Genomic DNA, 13,535 nt, shown 5'->3' on the forward strand with positions numbered 1-13,535 from the left:
CCCAAACAACTACTAGAAGCCCATATAACTGTAATACCCAAAGAAGGCAAGGACATCACCCAGGTCACAAACTATAGGCCGATTTCCTTAATTAACGTCGATGTAAAACTGTATGCGAAAATTCTAGCAAACAGAATACTACCTTTACTAACATTCCTAATTACCCTAGACCAAGTGGGCTTTATTCCTGGCAGAGAGGGAAGAGATAACACAACCAAAGCCTTAAACATTAGTCACTGGTTAACTTCAAAACAAAAACAAGGATTCTTTCTCTCCCTCGATGCAGAGAAGGCGTTCGATAGGGTGGCATGGGATTTCATAGACGCAGTATTGAACAATATAGGAATACTACCCCAAATGAGATCTTACATTAATGTACTATATTCCAATCCGACTGCACGAGTTCGTGTAAACAACCACCTATCGAACGCCTTCAATCTACGTAATGGCACCCGACAAGGATGCCCACTCTCCCCACTCCTGTTTGTCCTCACTCTAGAACCACTATTAAATAGAATCAGAGCAAATAATGACATTAAGGGAATAGAAATCCATAATAACACCTACAAAGTTGCAGCATTCGCTGATGATATGCTGCTCTTCCTATCGGAACCTCACACATCCTTGCCTAACCTTCTCAAAGACCTGGAACATTTCCATCTTCTCTCCAATCTAAAAATCAACCACTCCAAATCTAACGCTCTTAATATCACTTTGCAGCCAAGCTCTGTAGAACTCTGTAAGAATAATCACCCATTTATCTGGGCTGAAAAGAGCACCACATATTTGGGCATCGAAATCCCCTCGGATTTAAAAAAACTATACCAATTAAACTATATACCCATTCTAAAAGAAACACGAGACGATTTGAGAAGATGGAACGCCCTAAACATCTCGTGGTTTGGCAGGGCCTCGCTAATAAAAATGACAATCTTACCCAGATACCTATACGTCATGCAAACTATCCCCATCAGAGTGCCACTATCCTTTTTTACAGCCTTTCGTAAAGCGTGCTCCATGTTTATATGGAGGGGCAAAAACCCCAGAATAAAGTATGCCAGACTAAACCTCCCTAAACACAAGGGTGGTATAGCTCTCCCTGATCTTAGGAAATACCACCAAGCAACACTCTTATCCCGTATAGTTGACTGGAATATCCATCAAGCTGTTAAGGACTGGGTGACGCTAGAGCAATCTCAGTTCACCTCCCCAATTAAGTCACTCCCGTGGATCCACCCTAAACACCACCCTAATCACATCAAAACGCACCCCCTAGTTGGACCCACGTTAGAAATTTTTCACAACACATTCAAATCCAAAATTCCCACCCCTTGGTATAGCCCTCTCACACCTCTGAGAAATAACCCTGACTTCCCACCAGGACTAGACAGAAACTTTCTTTCACTCAATTGGCCACATAAAGAAATCCTCGCCAAACACTTCTTCAAAAATGGAAAAATACTCTCTAGAGAAGACCTCCATGACATTATAACACCCTTCCAAATACCCCATTGGAACTATATTCAAATTAGACACTTCTTGACCAACAGACAGACAACACATCTTTGGACGAAACCCCTAACGACTGTTGAAGACCTTTGCATGAAGAAAGACCCACATAGACATATTATATCAATCATTTATAACTCACTATTTGAGGGGGCACCTGATTTCTCCATCAAAACATGTGAACATTGGGAAAGAGACCTTGATATCTCAATATCCGAAAAACAATGGGAAAAATTATATACTTACGCACACAAAGGGTCTCTAAATGTAGCTACCCAGGAATGTAGCTATAAAATCTTGTCCAGATGGTATAGGACCCCCTCTATTATACACAAGTTCTCCCCCACATCCTCAGAAAAATGCTGGACATGCAAACGAGAAGAGGGCTCGATGCTCCATGTGTGGTGGTCCTGCCCCTTAATCCAGACCTTCTGGATGGAGGTCCACGAAACAATTAACAAAATCTCCTCAGAACACTTGATCTTTAACGCGGCACAATACCTCCTTCACTTGAATGACATCCCCAAGAAAATTTATCTGAAATCACTGCCAATGTTTATGGTCAACGCGGCACGTCATTGTATCCCCGTCCACTGGCGCTCCGAGGCCATTCCAACGAAGAAGGAATGGTTTCGGAGAATCAACAACATAGAGCAGATTGAAGAACTTATAAGTATATCTCAGGAAAAAATTACTAAATTCTTTGCAACCTGGCATGCATGGATAGAATATAAAAGCACTCAGGAATATAAATCAATTGTAAACCACTAGAAAATTACTTCTATAAGAGATAAACTCAGACAGAACTGAAACACAGTTTGTAATTATAAGTACTTTTCTCACTGTACTGTTTCCCCCCTCCCCCCCCCCCACTCTTTTTTTTTTTTTTTTTTTTTCCTTTTTTTTTTTTCTTCTCTTTCCCCATTCTCCCCTTACACCCTTTACCCTTCCCCTCCCCCCACCCCCTATACCTCCCCCCCCCTACAATGGGTACAGTTAGCCAAATTACCAGTTGTCCTTCAGCTTTATGATGGAATATTATGCTGATTTGTTCATATATATATATTGTACTATCTACATGAATATTTTTTTTTTTATATAACTGTACTCTACTATTATCACATGTATAATATGCGACAGTATTTGTATGACTACTATGTTATATTTCATGCTCTGGTTCACTCAATAAAACTTGTGAAACAAAAAAAAAAAAAAAAAGATAGTGGGTCTCTGTCTGTCACATGTATTTCTTTATTTTTTCCACATTAGGTTGGGAAAGGCAACCATCACTGTGTCAGATGCAGCATGAGTTGTGACATCAACTGTGGCTGTCATTGCACCTTTATTTTAGGAAATGCAAATCGTGGAAAAGAGAAGTTTGCCTGAAATCAAGTAAGAGGGTATGTCTGCTGCTTCCTTGGAGGATGCATTTGAAATAAAACAAAGGAAACCAATCCTCTGTGGTGTAGAGGCTCCCTCATTTTTTTGGCCAAGAAAGGTCGACCGCCATTGCAAAGGACAGCTTTGCTGTGAGGTAACGGGAGGGGGACTAAAAAGGGCTCACATAAAATGAGAGACCTAACTTTGGGCCAGCAACACAAGTGACAAGTTCTAATGACTGAGAAATATTGACTTTGAAGCTTCTTAGACATGTGACTCTATGAAGCTCAGTAACTGTATTTTGAGTTAAAAGAATGAATATATCTGTAGCAAATGTGTGGTGCTCAGAAGTTAAGCAACTGAATTTGTGCTTCTTAGGATACAAGGACACATCAAAAATCCCTAGCAAGTTATGGAAATAAAGGTTTTATACCATCAATAAACGTGTATTTCTTGTTCCTCTCCTATTACAAGATAAATTACTTTATAAACAGACATGGCCAAAAAAGACTAATGTAAATTAAGCTTTAGCTTACAACTAGGTATGGGCTGAACATACTTGGGTTTGGGGCAGGTTGGCAGAACATTACTAAACTTCGGGTGGCAAATCTACAACACAGCTCCACAACATTATGGCACTCACATCCAGAGCCGCTGCAAGGATTTTTGTCTACTCAGGTGAAGGCGCACCCCCCCCCCCCCCCCCCGAATCATCCTCCCATCACCCCCAATGCAGTGCAGTGTCAGAGAATGGAAAATAGGTATTTTAAACACTTGAGTAGCAGAGCCATTTTTTTACATTTTTGTGTTTACATGTTAGATGTTTTAAAAATAATTTTAGGCCTTAAGATTACTTAAAACTCCCAAAACACTGTAATGAATAAAATGCTGATAATTACTTTTTTATGTTACACAATATTAGTGCAACGTTTAATGAAATGCTATATTTTAGTAAGAAATAGACTAAAGTAAATTTTTTGCTTCATAAATGCAATTTATTACCCAATTTTTGTTAAAATGTAAAAGATGAGGTTGTGCAGAGTAAATAGATACCTAACATGTCAAACCATAAAATTGCATGCACCTGTGAAACGGTGAAAAACTTCAGTACCCAATATTTTTTCATAGGAAATACCACAGGTCATGAATTTAGAGTTACGCAGGAGTTCTAGTGCTAAATTTACTAATCTCACTCCAAGTAAAATATAGCATGTGTAGGGCAATCATCATTTTCCTATGTAGGTGCCAACACAACATGTGTGTGGGGGGGAGGGCCCTAAAACTTTTTTGTTTTGTTTTTTAATGTGTGTCTTTAAATGTTTAAAATGTTGCTATCACATAGGGGGGCTATTAGTCCCTCATGTTATAGCATATAGGTAACAGGTTGTCTTTATGAGATATTTGGGGTCTATTAGATCTTGTATGTCTCCTTTGTAGTGCACTGCAACTGATAGAACACAAATCATGTTCCATCAACCGCTTCCCCGGGCACTGGTTGACTGCTCATGACAAGGACGTGACGTCATATAGTCCCTTCCTGGTCTGTGCACAGGAGAGAAGTTTATCAGACCGAGGTCCGCTGAGCTGCCGCCGCCCTTCCCAGCGACACCCACCATGACTGCACCAGGCCTGCAGGTGGGATAGCGGAGCTCGGTGCTCATGGGGGGGGGGGGGGTCACGCAGAGAGGCAGATAGATAGGTGGCTTCACAGCCAAAGGGCTAATAAACATGTATCTTGCAAAAGAAAAAAAGTTAAAAATGTCTTTGGCTGTGAGCGATGATTTTATTATTGCTTAAAGTGAAAAATGCTAAATTTCCTTAACTACTTCAGCTCTGGAAGGTTTTTCCCCTCTTCATGACCAGGCACTGTGCTAGTTTAACTGACAGTTGTGCAGTCATACCAACATTGTACGCAAATTAAGTTTATATCATTTTTTTCGTAGGTATAGCTCTGTCATTGATGCAGCAGGAGTCAGTTATCGTGGAGGTGTTCACTCTCCTTCAGGAGATTGCAATTTAGCGGGTGATACTTTGGTCTGGCCATTTGATCTAAGTATCCAGTATACAGTATACTATCTTTTGCAATATTCAGCGATACGTTTGGTACTTTATCTGTGGTTAAAGACGCACTCAATTGTGAAGGGTATATACAAAGTGACTCTCAGCCATGAACATTTCCACAGCATCTTTTGCTTGCTTACCAGCAAGCTGAAAAATGTTTATACTAAGAGCTTTTCAAATCCTACGCACGAATCGCTCCCGAAGAAGCGTTAAACTAGCGTGGAACATGTCGAGCTATCTTGCTAATTAAAAATACGGACCCACATACCTGACACCACTCTCTGGGACTCTGAATATTTTTCTACTACTGGAGACCAAACCAATGGCTTTGTATTGTTAACTATTGTATTATATACTTTAGTGGAGAATATCAGTGGTCAGGCAATATGGGTCAAGCAACACTATGTTTTATTCAAATAATTGCTGTACCTATGTGACTGTTTTATGTGTATGAAATTTTTGATAATAAATAATAAAATATTTCTAATACTTTTTAGATTTAATACTCATGTGCTGTAAAAAGTCCACCCAATATTAGTCTTTTTTCCTTATGTAACCCATATCGGGATGTTGGCACATTAATACTGGTGTGTTCGTAGTGTCACCCTACGATACATACTATCTCCTCTAGACACTTCCTCATTCTCATTACAGGGTACCTGTCCAATCAGCTGTTTCCTAGAGCTTAAACAACCAAATTGCATACTGAAATAATTTTATCTAAAGTCACACCTGTAAAGAAGAAATTACAGTGGCCTAAAAAAGTATTCATATGCCTTGCAATTTTCTACATTTTGTCATGTTACAACCAAAAAACATAAATGTATTTTATTGGAATTTGATGTGATAGATAAGTGGCACATAATTGTGAAGTGGAAGGAAAATTATAAATATATTTATTTTTTTACACTTTTTTACAAGTACATATCTGAAAAGTGTGGCGTGCAATTGTATTCGGCCCCCCTCAGTCAGTACTTTGTAGAACCACCTTTCCCTGCAATTACAACTGCAAGTCTTTTGTGTATGTCTCTGCCAGCTTTGCACATCTAGAGAGTGAAATTTTTGCCTATTCTTCTTTGCAAAATAGCTTAAACTCTGTCAGATTGGATGGAGAGCTTCAGTGAACAGCAATTTTTTTCAAGTCTTGCTGCAGATTCTCAATTATATTTAGGTCTACACTTGGACTGGGCCATTCTAACACATGAATATGCTTTCATCTAAGCCATTTCATTGTAGCTCTGGCTGTATGTTTAGGGTCATCGTCCTGCTGGAAGGTGAACTTCTGCCCCAGGCTCAAGTGTTTTGCAGACTCTAATGCCGCATACACACAATCGGATTATCCGGCGGACTTGGTGACATCACCCAGTGACCCCGCTCCTTGCCCCTATATAAGTCACCGCACAACACGTTTCCAGCATTACGGCTGAGGCATAACAGGTTTTCTTCTAAGATTGTACTGTATTTGGCTCCATCCATCTTCCCATCAACTTTCATCAGCTTCCCTGTCCCTGCTGAAGAAAAGCATTCCTACAAGATGTTGCCGCCACCACCATGTTTCACGATGGAGATGGTGTGTTCAGGGTGATGTGCAGTATTAGTTTTCCACCACACATAGTATTTTGCTTTTAGGTCAAAATTTCAATTTCATACCTCCCAACATTTGCAATAGGAATGAGGGACACCTACCAACAAACGTATGTAGGCATGGGACACGCCCCCTGCCACACGCCCTTAAAGGAGAGTTAACCCAAGAAAATGGTTAATTAAATCCACAAGGGCTTTTTTTACCACTACTATTCCTTTATATTGGCTTTTAAAATGTACAAATGCAGCAATTTAGAATTTGGAAGAAAGGTTTAGCACTGGGAAACACTTTTTGAAAGATAAAAATTGCATTTTTTATACAGCTATATGGATCAGACCAAAATGAGGGACAAATGAGGGGGGAAGAGGGACAGAGGGACATTGCTTCAATTTAGGGACAGTCCCTCGAAATCAGGGACAGTTGGGAGATATGCAATTTTGGTCTCATCTGACCACTGACCAGAGCATCTTCTTCCACGTGTTTGCTGTGTCCCCCACTTGGCTTCTGGCAAACTGCAAAAGGGGACTTCTTATGACTTTCTTTCAACCATGGGCCTCTTGCTACTTTTCTGATTAATGCTCTCCTTGCCCGGCCTGTCAGTTTAGGTGGACGACCATGTCTTGGTAGGTCTGCAGTTATGCCATACGATGGACGATGGATTGAACAGTGCTCCTTGACAGTGGTTTTCAACCCTGTCCTCAAGTACCCCCAACAGGCCATGTTTTGTGAATTTTTCTTAAATATAAAATAGCTGCCCAAAATACCAACCATTGATTGAAAGCACCTGTGCAAGATAAAGGAAAACCTGCAAACATGGCATGTTGGGGGTACTTGGTTGAGAACCACTGCTCCATGAGATGTTCAAAGCTTGAGATATTTTTTTATAACCTAACCCTGCTTTAAAATTCTCCACAACTTTATCGCTGACCTGTCTGGTGTGTTCCTTGGACTTCATGATGTTGTTTGTTCACTAAGGTTCTCTAACAAACCTTCACAGAACAGGGCTTCACAGAACAGTTGTATTTACACAGAGATTAAATTACACACAAGTGGACTCTATTTACTAATTAGATGACTTCTGGAGGCTATTGGTTGCACTAGATTATAGTTAGGGGTATCAGAGTAAAGTGGGCTGAATAGAAATGCACACCACACTTTTCAGATATTCCTTTGTAAAAAAAATTTAAACCATGTATCATTTTTCTTCCACTTCACAATTATGTGCCACTTTGTGTTGGTCTATCACATAAAATCCCAATAAAATACATTTAAGTTTTTTGTTGTAACATGACAAAATGTGGAAAATTTCAAGGGCTATTTCAAGGCACTGTACTGTAAGTACTTACCTGTCCTGTCACACACACTGTTAAACATCATCCGGATCACTATAACTGGTCCCTTAAGCCCAAAACTGACACTTCCAGGAGTGTCTATGTACAGTGCATAATCCATCACAGTTCTCACTGGTCCTTCCTGCTAACCTCACATTACTGATTTCAAGTACGTTTTACTTATTCTCGGTGTCAACAGGGAGAACATGTTATGCTTTGACTTCTAACAGGTGTCTCCATTCCTTTATTGTGATCATCACCGTATACACTGTATGTCATTTGGCATACTTTGTTAGAATTATTCCAGCCCCACTGATAATTTGGATATATATATCTTTTGTGGCCCCCAATGAATCCCCAACCACTGCTGGGGCCACAAAAGATATATACCCATATTTATCAGTGCCTCAGAGGGGACAGGGAGGGGGCAGGATGAGTCCCGACAGATTACATACAGGAGAAGTCCTGTTTCCTGGGCAGCCATTGGACGACTGTTCTGTCTATCATCGGAGGCGGGACTTTGTATCAAAGAGGCCGTCGAGTAACTAGGAGATTCTCCTGTATGTAATCTCGTCCTGCCGCCCTCCCTGTCTCCTCCAAGGCTGCAGATGGGCATCGATCAGGCTGTACTGATGGTAATGGTGAGGCTGTATTTATGGCAATGGTGAGGCTGCATTCATGGCAATGATGAGGCGGCATTCATGGCAATGATGAGGCAGCAGATGGGCACTGATTAGGCTGCATTGATGGGCACTGACCCTTATTTTGCTTCAAAGTTCTTTATTTAAAATGTATGTTTTTTCCTGAAACTTCCCTCTTAACCACTTCAATACAGGGCACTTTCGCCCCCTTCCTTCCCAGCCCAATTTTCAGCTTTCATCGCTCTAGCGCTTTCAGTGACAATTGCGCGGTCATGCTACACTGTACCCAAATGAAATTTTTATCATTTTGTTCGCACAAATAGAGCTTTATTTTGGTGGTATTTATTCACGACTCCATTTTTTATTTTTTGCGATATAAGCGCAAAAAAAGCAGAAATTTGGAAAAAAAACAATAGTTTATTTTTTCTATTTTAAAAGAAATCCAATAAAATCAAATTTTTTCATAAATTTAAGCCAAAATGTATTCTGCTACATGTTTTTGGTAAAAAAAATTCCGTTAAGTGTATAATAATTGGTTTGTGTGATCACGGACATATGTACGCAAATGATCATGCACATATGTGTGCAGGTGATCACGTACATATGTGTGCAGATAATCATTGGGACATGTGATTTTAGTGGGACATATGTGGGGGACATGTTTTTATTATTAGGGACATGTGTATTTATTATTTGGGGACATGTATGTTTTGGGGACATGTGTGGGGACATTGTGTTTATACTGTGTGGTGTGTTTACACTGTGTGGTGATTTGTGTTTACACTAGACTGGTGATCAGTGAGTAAAAAGCTGTAAAAAACAGCTCATACTCACTGATCATCAGCCGGCTGCATCGATCTGCTCTCCTCTCCTCAGCGATGACTTCTGTGTGAGGAGAGGAGGAGCCGATTGCCTAGCAACCGGCTGTTTGTTTACATCACATGACGGCCGTGATTGGACAGGGCCATCATGTGATCAGGAGGGCCAATCACAGAGCCCTCCTGCCGATCTGAGATGCGCCGTGTCTGGGTGACACGGGCGCATCGGGTTCGCGCCGCTGCGTGGGCACGCACGCGCGCGATCCCGCTCCTTCTGATGGACGTTCCTGAACGTCCTATCAGAAGTAGATGGCTCCCACCCGGCCGTATATGTGCATTGGCCGGGTGGGAAGTGGTTAAAGTGAAGGTGTGTGTTATACACATGTGCGTGTTATATGCTGTTAATAAGATATATGCAAATAACACGCTCAAGCTCATCCTCAGTCCTGAGCGGGGGCCACAAAAGATATATATATATCCAAATAACATGCCTGAGCTCATCTTTGCACTACACATAGCCACAAAGGCAAGAGAATCCTTGTTGGGCAGTGTATTAGTGCTCAGACGAACACACTTAGACCAAATTTTAATGGTTCAACGCATGTCAGGCAAAATGGTCGGCCCTCACGCATGTTCACTTCATCAAATCTGGCCCTCTTTGAAAAAAGTTTGGATACCCCTGTCATAAAGGGTAAATACTTACCAATGCATCTGCCTACATTGTTCAACACTGCTCATTTGCAAAAGACTGGTCCCCTGAGGTCTACTGAATAACAGTCAGGCTATTTGACCTCATGTCTCTGTAGGATAGTCAGTTTAGAGGAAGAAACCAGTAAGGGTTGAGGAGGACCATATAGACCAGGGGTCTCAAACCGGTGGCCCTCCAGTTGTTGCAAAACTACAAGTCCCATGAGGCATTGCAGGGCTCACAGTTACAAGCATGACTCCCACAGGCAGAGGCATGCTGGGACTTGGAGTTCCGCAACAGCTGGAGGGCTGTCAGTTTGAGACCCCTGATATAGACCAACTGCACTTCAGGGAATACATTTTTTGCAACAGAGCAATGTTGAGCAGTACAGATGGAAGGAAAGTGTACACTATAGGTGTACTGTACTCTTCTTCCAGGTATGTGCTTAAATTAAAAAAGTTTTAATGTGACAGGGCCTCCTTAAAGAAACCTTTTATAATTCAAATACCTGGGTTGCCATGAATATTCTCCATCTAAAAATGTGTGTTAAAGGGGCTGTAAACCCTTGTTTCTTTTTTTTTTCTTTTTTTTTTTTTTTAATTAACAAACATGTCATACTTACCTCCACTGTGCAGTTAATTTTGCACAGAACCTCCTCTTCTGGGGTCCCACGGCGGTGCTGGTGGCTCCTACCCACATTGAGTGTCCACGCTGGAGAAGCACTCTCCTTGGTGGACACAGTGCACTCCAGAGTCCCGCATCTGTGTCCATTTACGCAGGATGTAGGACTCGGGCCCCGCCCCCTGGTGCCGCGCCATTTGATTTGATTGACAGCAGTGGAAGCCAAAGGCTGCGCTGCTATCAATCTATCCAATCGGGACACGAGACACCAGCTAAGGATGGTGTGTTTGTTCCCAGGCGGAGGATGACAGCGTCCAGGTAAGTAAAACATCGGGGCTGGGGGGCTACAGCACTAAAAAAGATTTTTCACCTTAATGCATAGAATACATTAAGGTGAAAAAACATGAGGGTATACCTTCTTATTCAATGGTCCCATTGAAAGCATGCAGCAAGTAAAATTGTAACTCCTGATCTGCATACATGTTCTGGGTCAAAGACTCAAAGATTAAAAAACAGGAGATCAGCATGAGTGTCTGTCTGGCAACTAGCAATTTATGCAGGAGACTAGCAATGGCAGTAATTGTATTTCTCTAAGTTTTAACACATTATCACCTATACCTCTATCGCCTCTATTAGGTATACAATTTGTATATAGTACCTTGCCCACATTCTCCTTGTAGGACACAAAGTTATGGAAGGTAAGATCCACCATATCTGGCCCAGTGACAATGCACAAAGTTTTGGCCAAGAAGTTGTTTTCAGGAAAGTCCAGGTTGAAGACTTCCCGCAATTTCTGGGTCTGTAAAAGAAAAAAAGGTCAATGTTTAAATCTTACTGTATGTTTAAAATATGTATATTTAGTTAATATTCAGAAGCTAATGAGATAAACACTCTATGACCATAACTCCCAACTGTCCCTGATTTCAAAGGGACTGTCCCTGATTTGGAGGGACTGTCCCTGATTTGGAACAAAGTCCCTCTTTCCTACTCATTTGTTCCTCATTTTGGTCTGATCTATATAGTTGTATCTAATATGTCATTTTTATCTTTAAAAAAGTGTAACATTGCTAATTTGTAAATTTCAAAATCCAATATGAAGGAATAGTAGTGGTAAAAAAAAAAGCACTTATGGGTTCAACTAATCATTTTTTTTTTGTATAATTCTCTTTTAAGGCGGCATGGCAAGGAGTGTGCCTTATGCCTACATATTTTTGCTAATAGTTGTCCCTCGTTTCCATCTCAAAAAGTGGGCAGGTATGGCTGTGACATACATTTTCATATGCATACATTGTAGTGTAGCCAAGTCCCGGGCCTCTCCAGGCATAATGGTGACCTCCAGAGTTAGGGACAGCTGACATCCTTCTATGTAGAGTGGGTTATGGCCATGGTGGGTGTAATGCATAATAGATTCATGGGCACCAGACACTTCGTGAATGCAAAGAGAGTTAGGGCCAGGACACCCTTTAGTAGTTGCAATGTTAATTAGCAGACTCCAAGACTTTCATGCAGGGAAAGGCACCCAGCCGGGCACCACATATGCATGTGTAGATGCACTGTCTCCTATGGCAACAATCTTGAACAATTTCTAGCAAAGGTTGCAATGAAGTCTTTCATTTCCTATACAATCTCCTCTTTAGATCTTCACTAAACTGAACTCCCAGTCTATCACCTAGACCTGTTAATCCACTGCCACTGGATTTACTGAGCTCTACCAATCTTCTCACTGAGTATCTTCCTCAAGCCTCACCCTAGCGTCCCTAATGGTTCCCTAGCTTGGCACTCACCGATACTCTTCAAGCGTCACCCCACTAGTCTGCTCGATCCCTGGCTTGGCACACAAGACTGCTCTGCAAGCGTCACCTTCACTGGCTGGATCCCTGGCTTGACACCTGCTGAAGTTTCCCAATTCTTCACCATCCCCATTTGGCAAGAATACTGCTCTGGTACTTCCTTCAACTACTGACGGTGATCCCTGGTAATATGATGGATGGTCCCTTAGTGGCGACAGCTTCCCCTCTACCTCCAACCACAATAGGTTCTCTAGGTCACTTTTGGTTGGACTGCAGGCCACAGTCCCAACCCTACTCTGCTCTCTTGCTTCTGGATAGGCCCTCAGGCAGCCTAGCAGCCAGATGTCTCTGGGATAGGCCTCAGGCTCTGGCCTAGCAACCCGGGGCAATACAACACACGTCGTCTCAGACAGCCGTCCAGGTGGCACAGAACACAGATCACCTGACCTCACCCAAATAAATAGGCTCTCCCAGCAGGCCAAGGTACCCAAGAAGATCCCTGTCCATTGGCTGAGATACCCCATCTATTTTGAATCTGTCCTTGCAATGCCACTGTCTTATCTAGTGCTACCAGATACCCTGCCATCTAGGGCAGTGGTCATCAATAGGGATGAGCCGAACACCCCCCGGTTCGGTTCGCACCAGAACTTTCGAACGGACCCCAAATTCGAACGAACTTTAGAACCCCATTGAAGTCTATGGGACTCGAACGTTCGAAATGAAAAGTGCTAATTTTAACGGCTAATATGCAAGATACTGTCCTAAAAAGGGTTTGGGGACCTGGCTCCTGCCCCAGGGGACATGGGTCAATGCCTAAAATGTTTTTAAAAATGGCCCTTTTGGCGGGAGCACTGATTTTAATGACGATTAAAGTGAAAAAAAGTGAAATATTCCTTTAAATATGGTGCCTGGGGGGTGTCTGTAGTATGCCTGTGAAGTGCCACGTCTTTCCCGTGTTTAGAACAGTCCCTGCACAAAATGACATTAAACGGAAATAACACCATTTAAAACTGCTTGTGGTTTTTAATGTTATATCTGGTTCCTGCAATATGGTTGAAAATCATTGAGAAAAATGGCATGGGTAGCCCTCCCTGCCCATTACCAGCCTATT

At 41.8% G+C, this 13,535-nt stretch overlaps 1 protein-coding gene across 2 annotated transcripts in view; it reads right to left on the bottom strand.

The window, feature by feature from the left end:
* The window catches only part of PLCB2 (phospholipase C beta 2), a 384,423-nt gene that overhangs the window by 203,098 nt on the left and 167,790 nt on the right, over nt 1-13,535 (bottom strand). For both annotated transcript variants that reach the window (XM_077464867.1, XM_077464866.1), the window contains exon 4: nt 11,293-11,433. In XM_077464867.1, the coding sequence (XP_077320993.1) occupies nt 11,293-11,433 (141 nt within the window). The remainder of the gene's footprint in view (nt 1-11,292; nt 11,434-13,535) is intronic.

Source organism: Lithobates pipiens, unplaced genomic scaffold (genome assembly GCF_037356315.1).
Source record: "Lithobates pipiens isolate NorthernLeopardFrog02 unplaced genomic scaffold, aLitPip1_a1.2 Scaffold_30, whole genome shotgun sequence".
In the NCBI taxonomy this organism is placed as follows: Eukaryota; Metazoa; Chordata; class Amphibia; order Anura; family Ranidae; genus Lithobates; species Lithobates pipiens.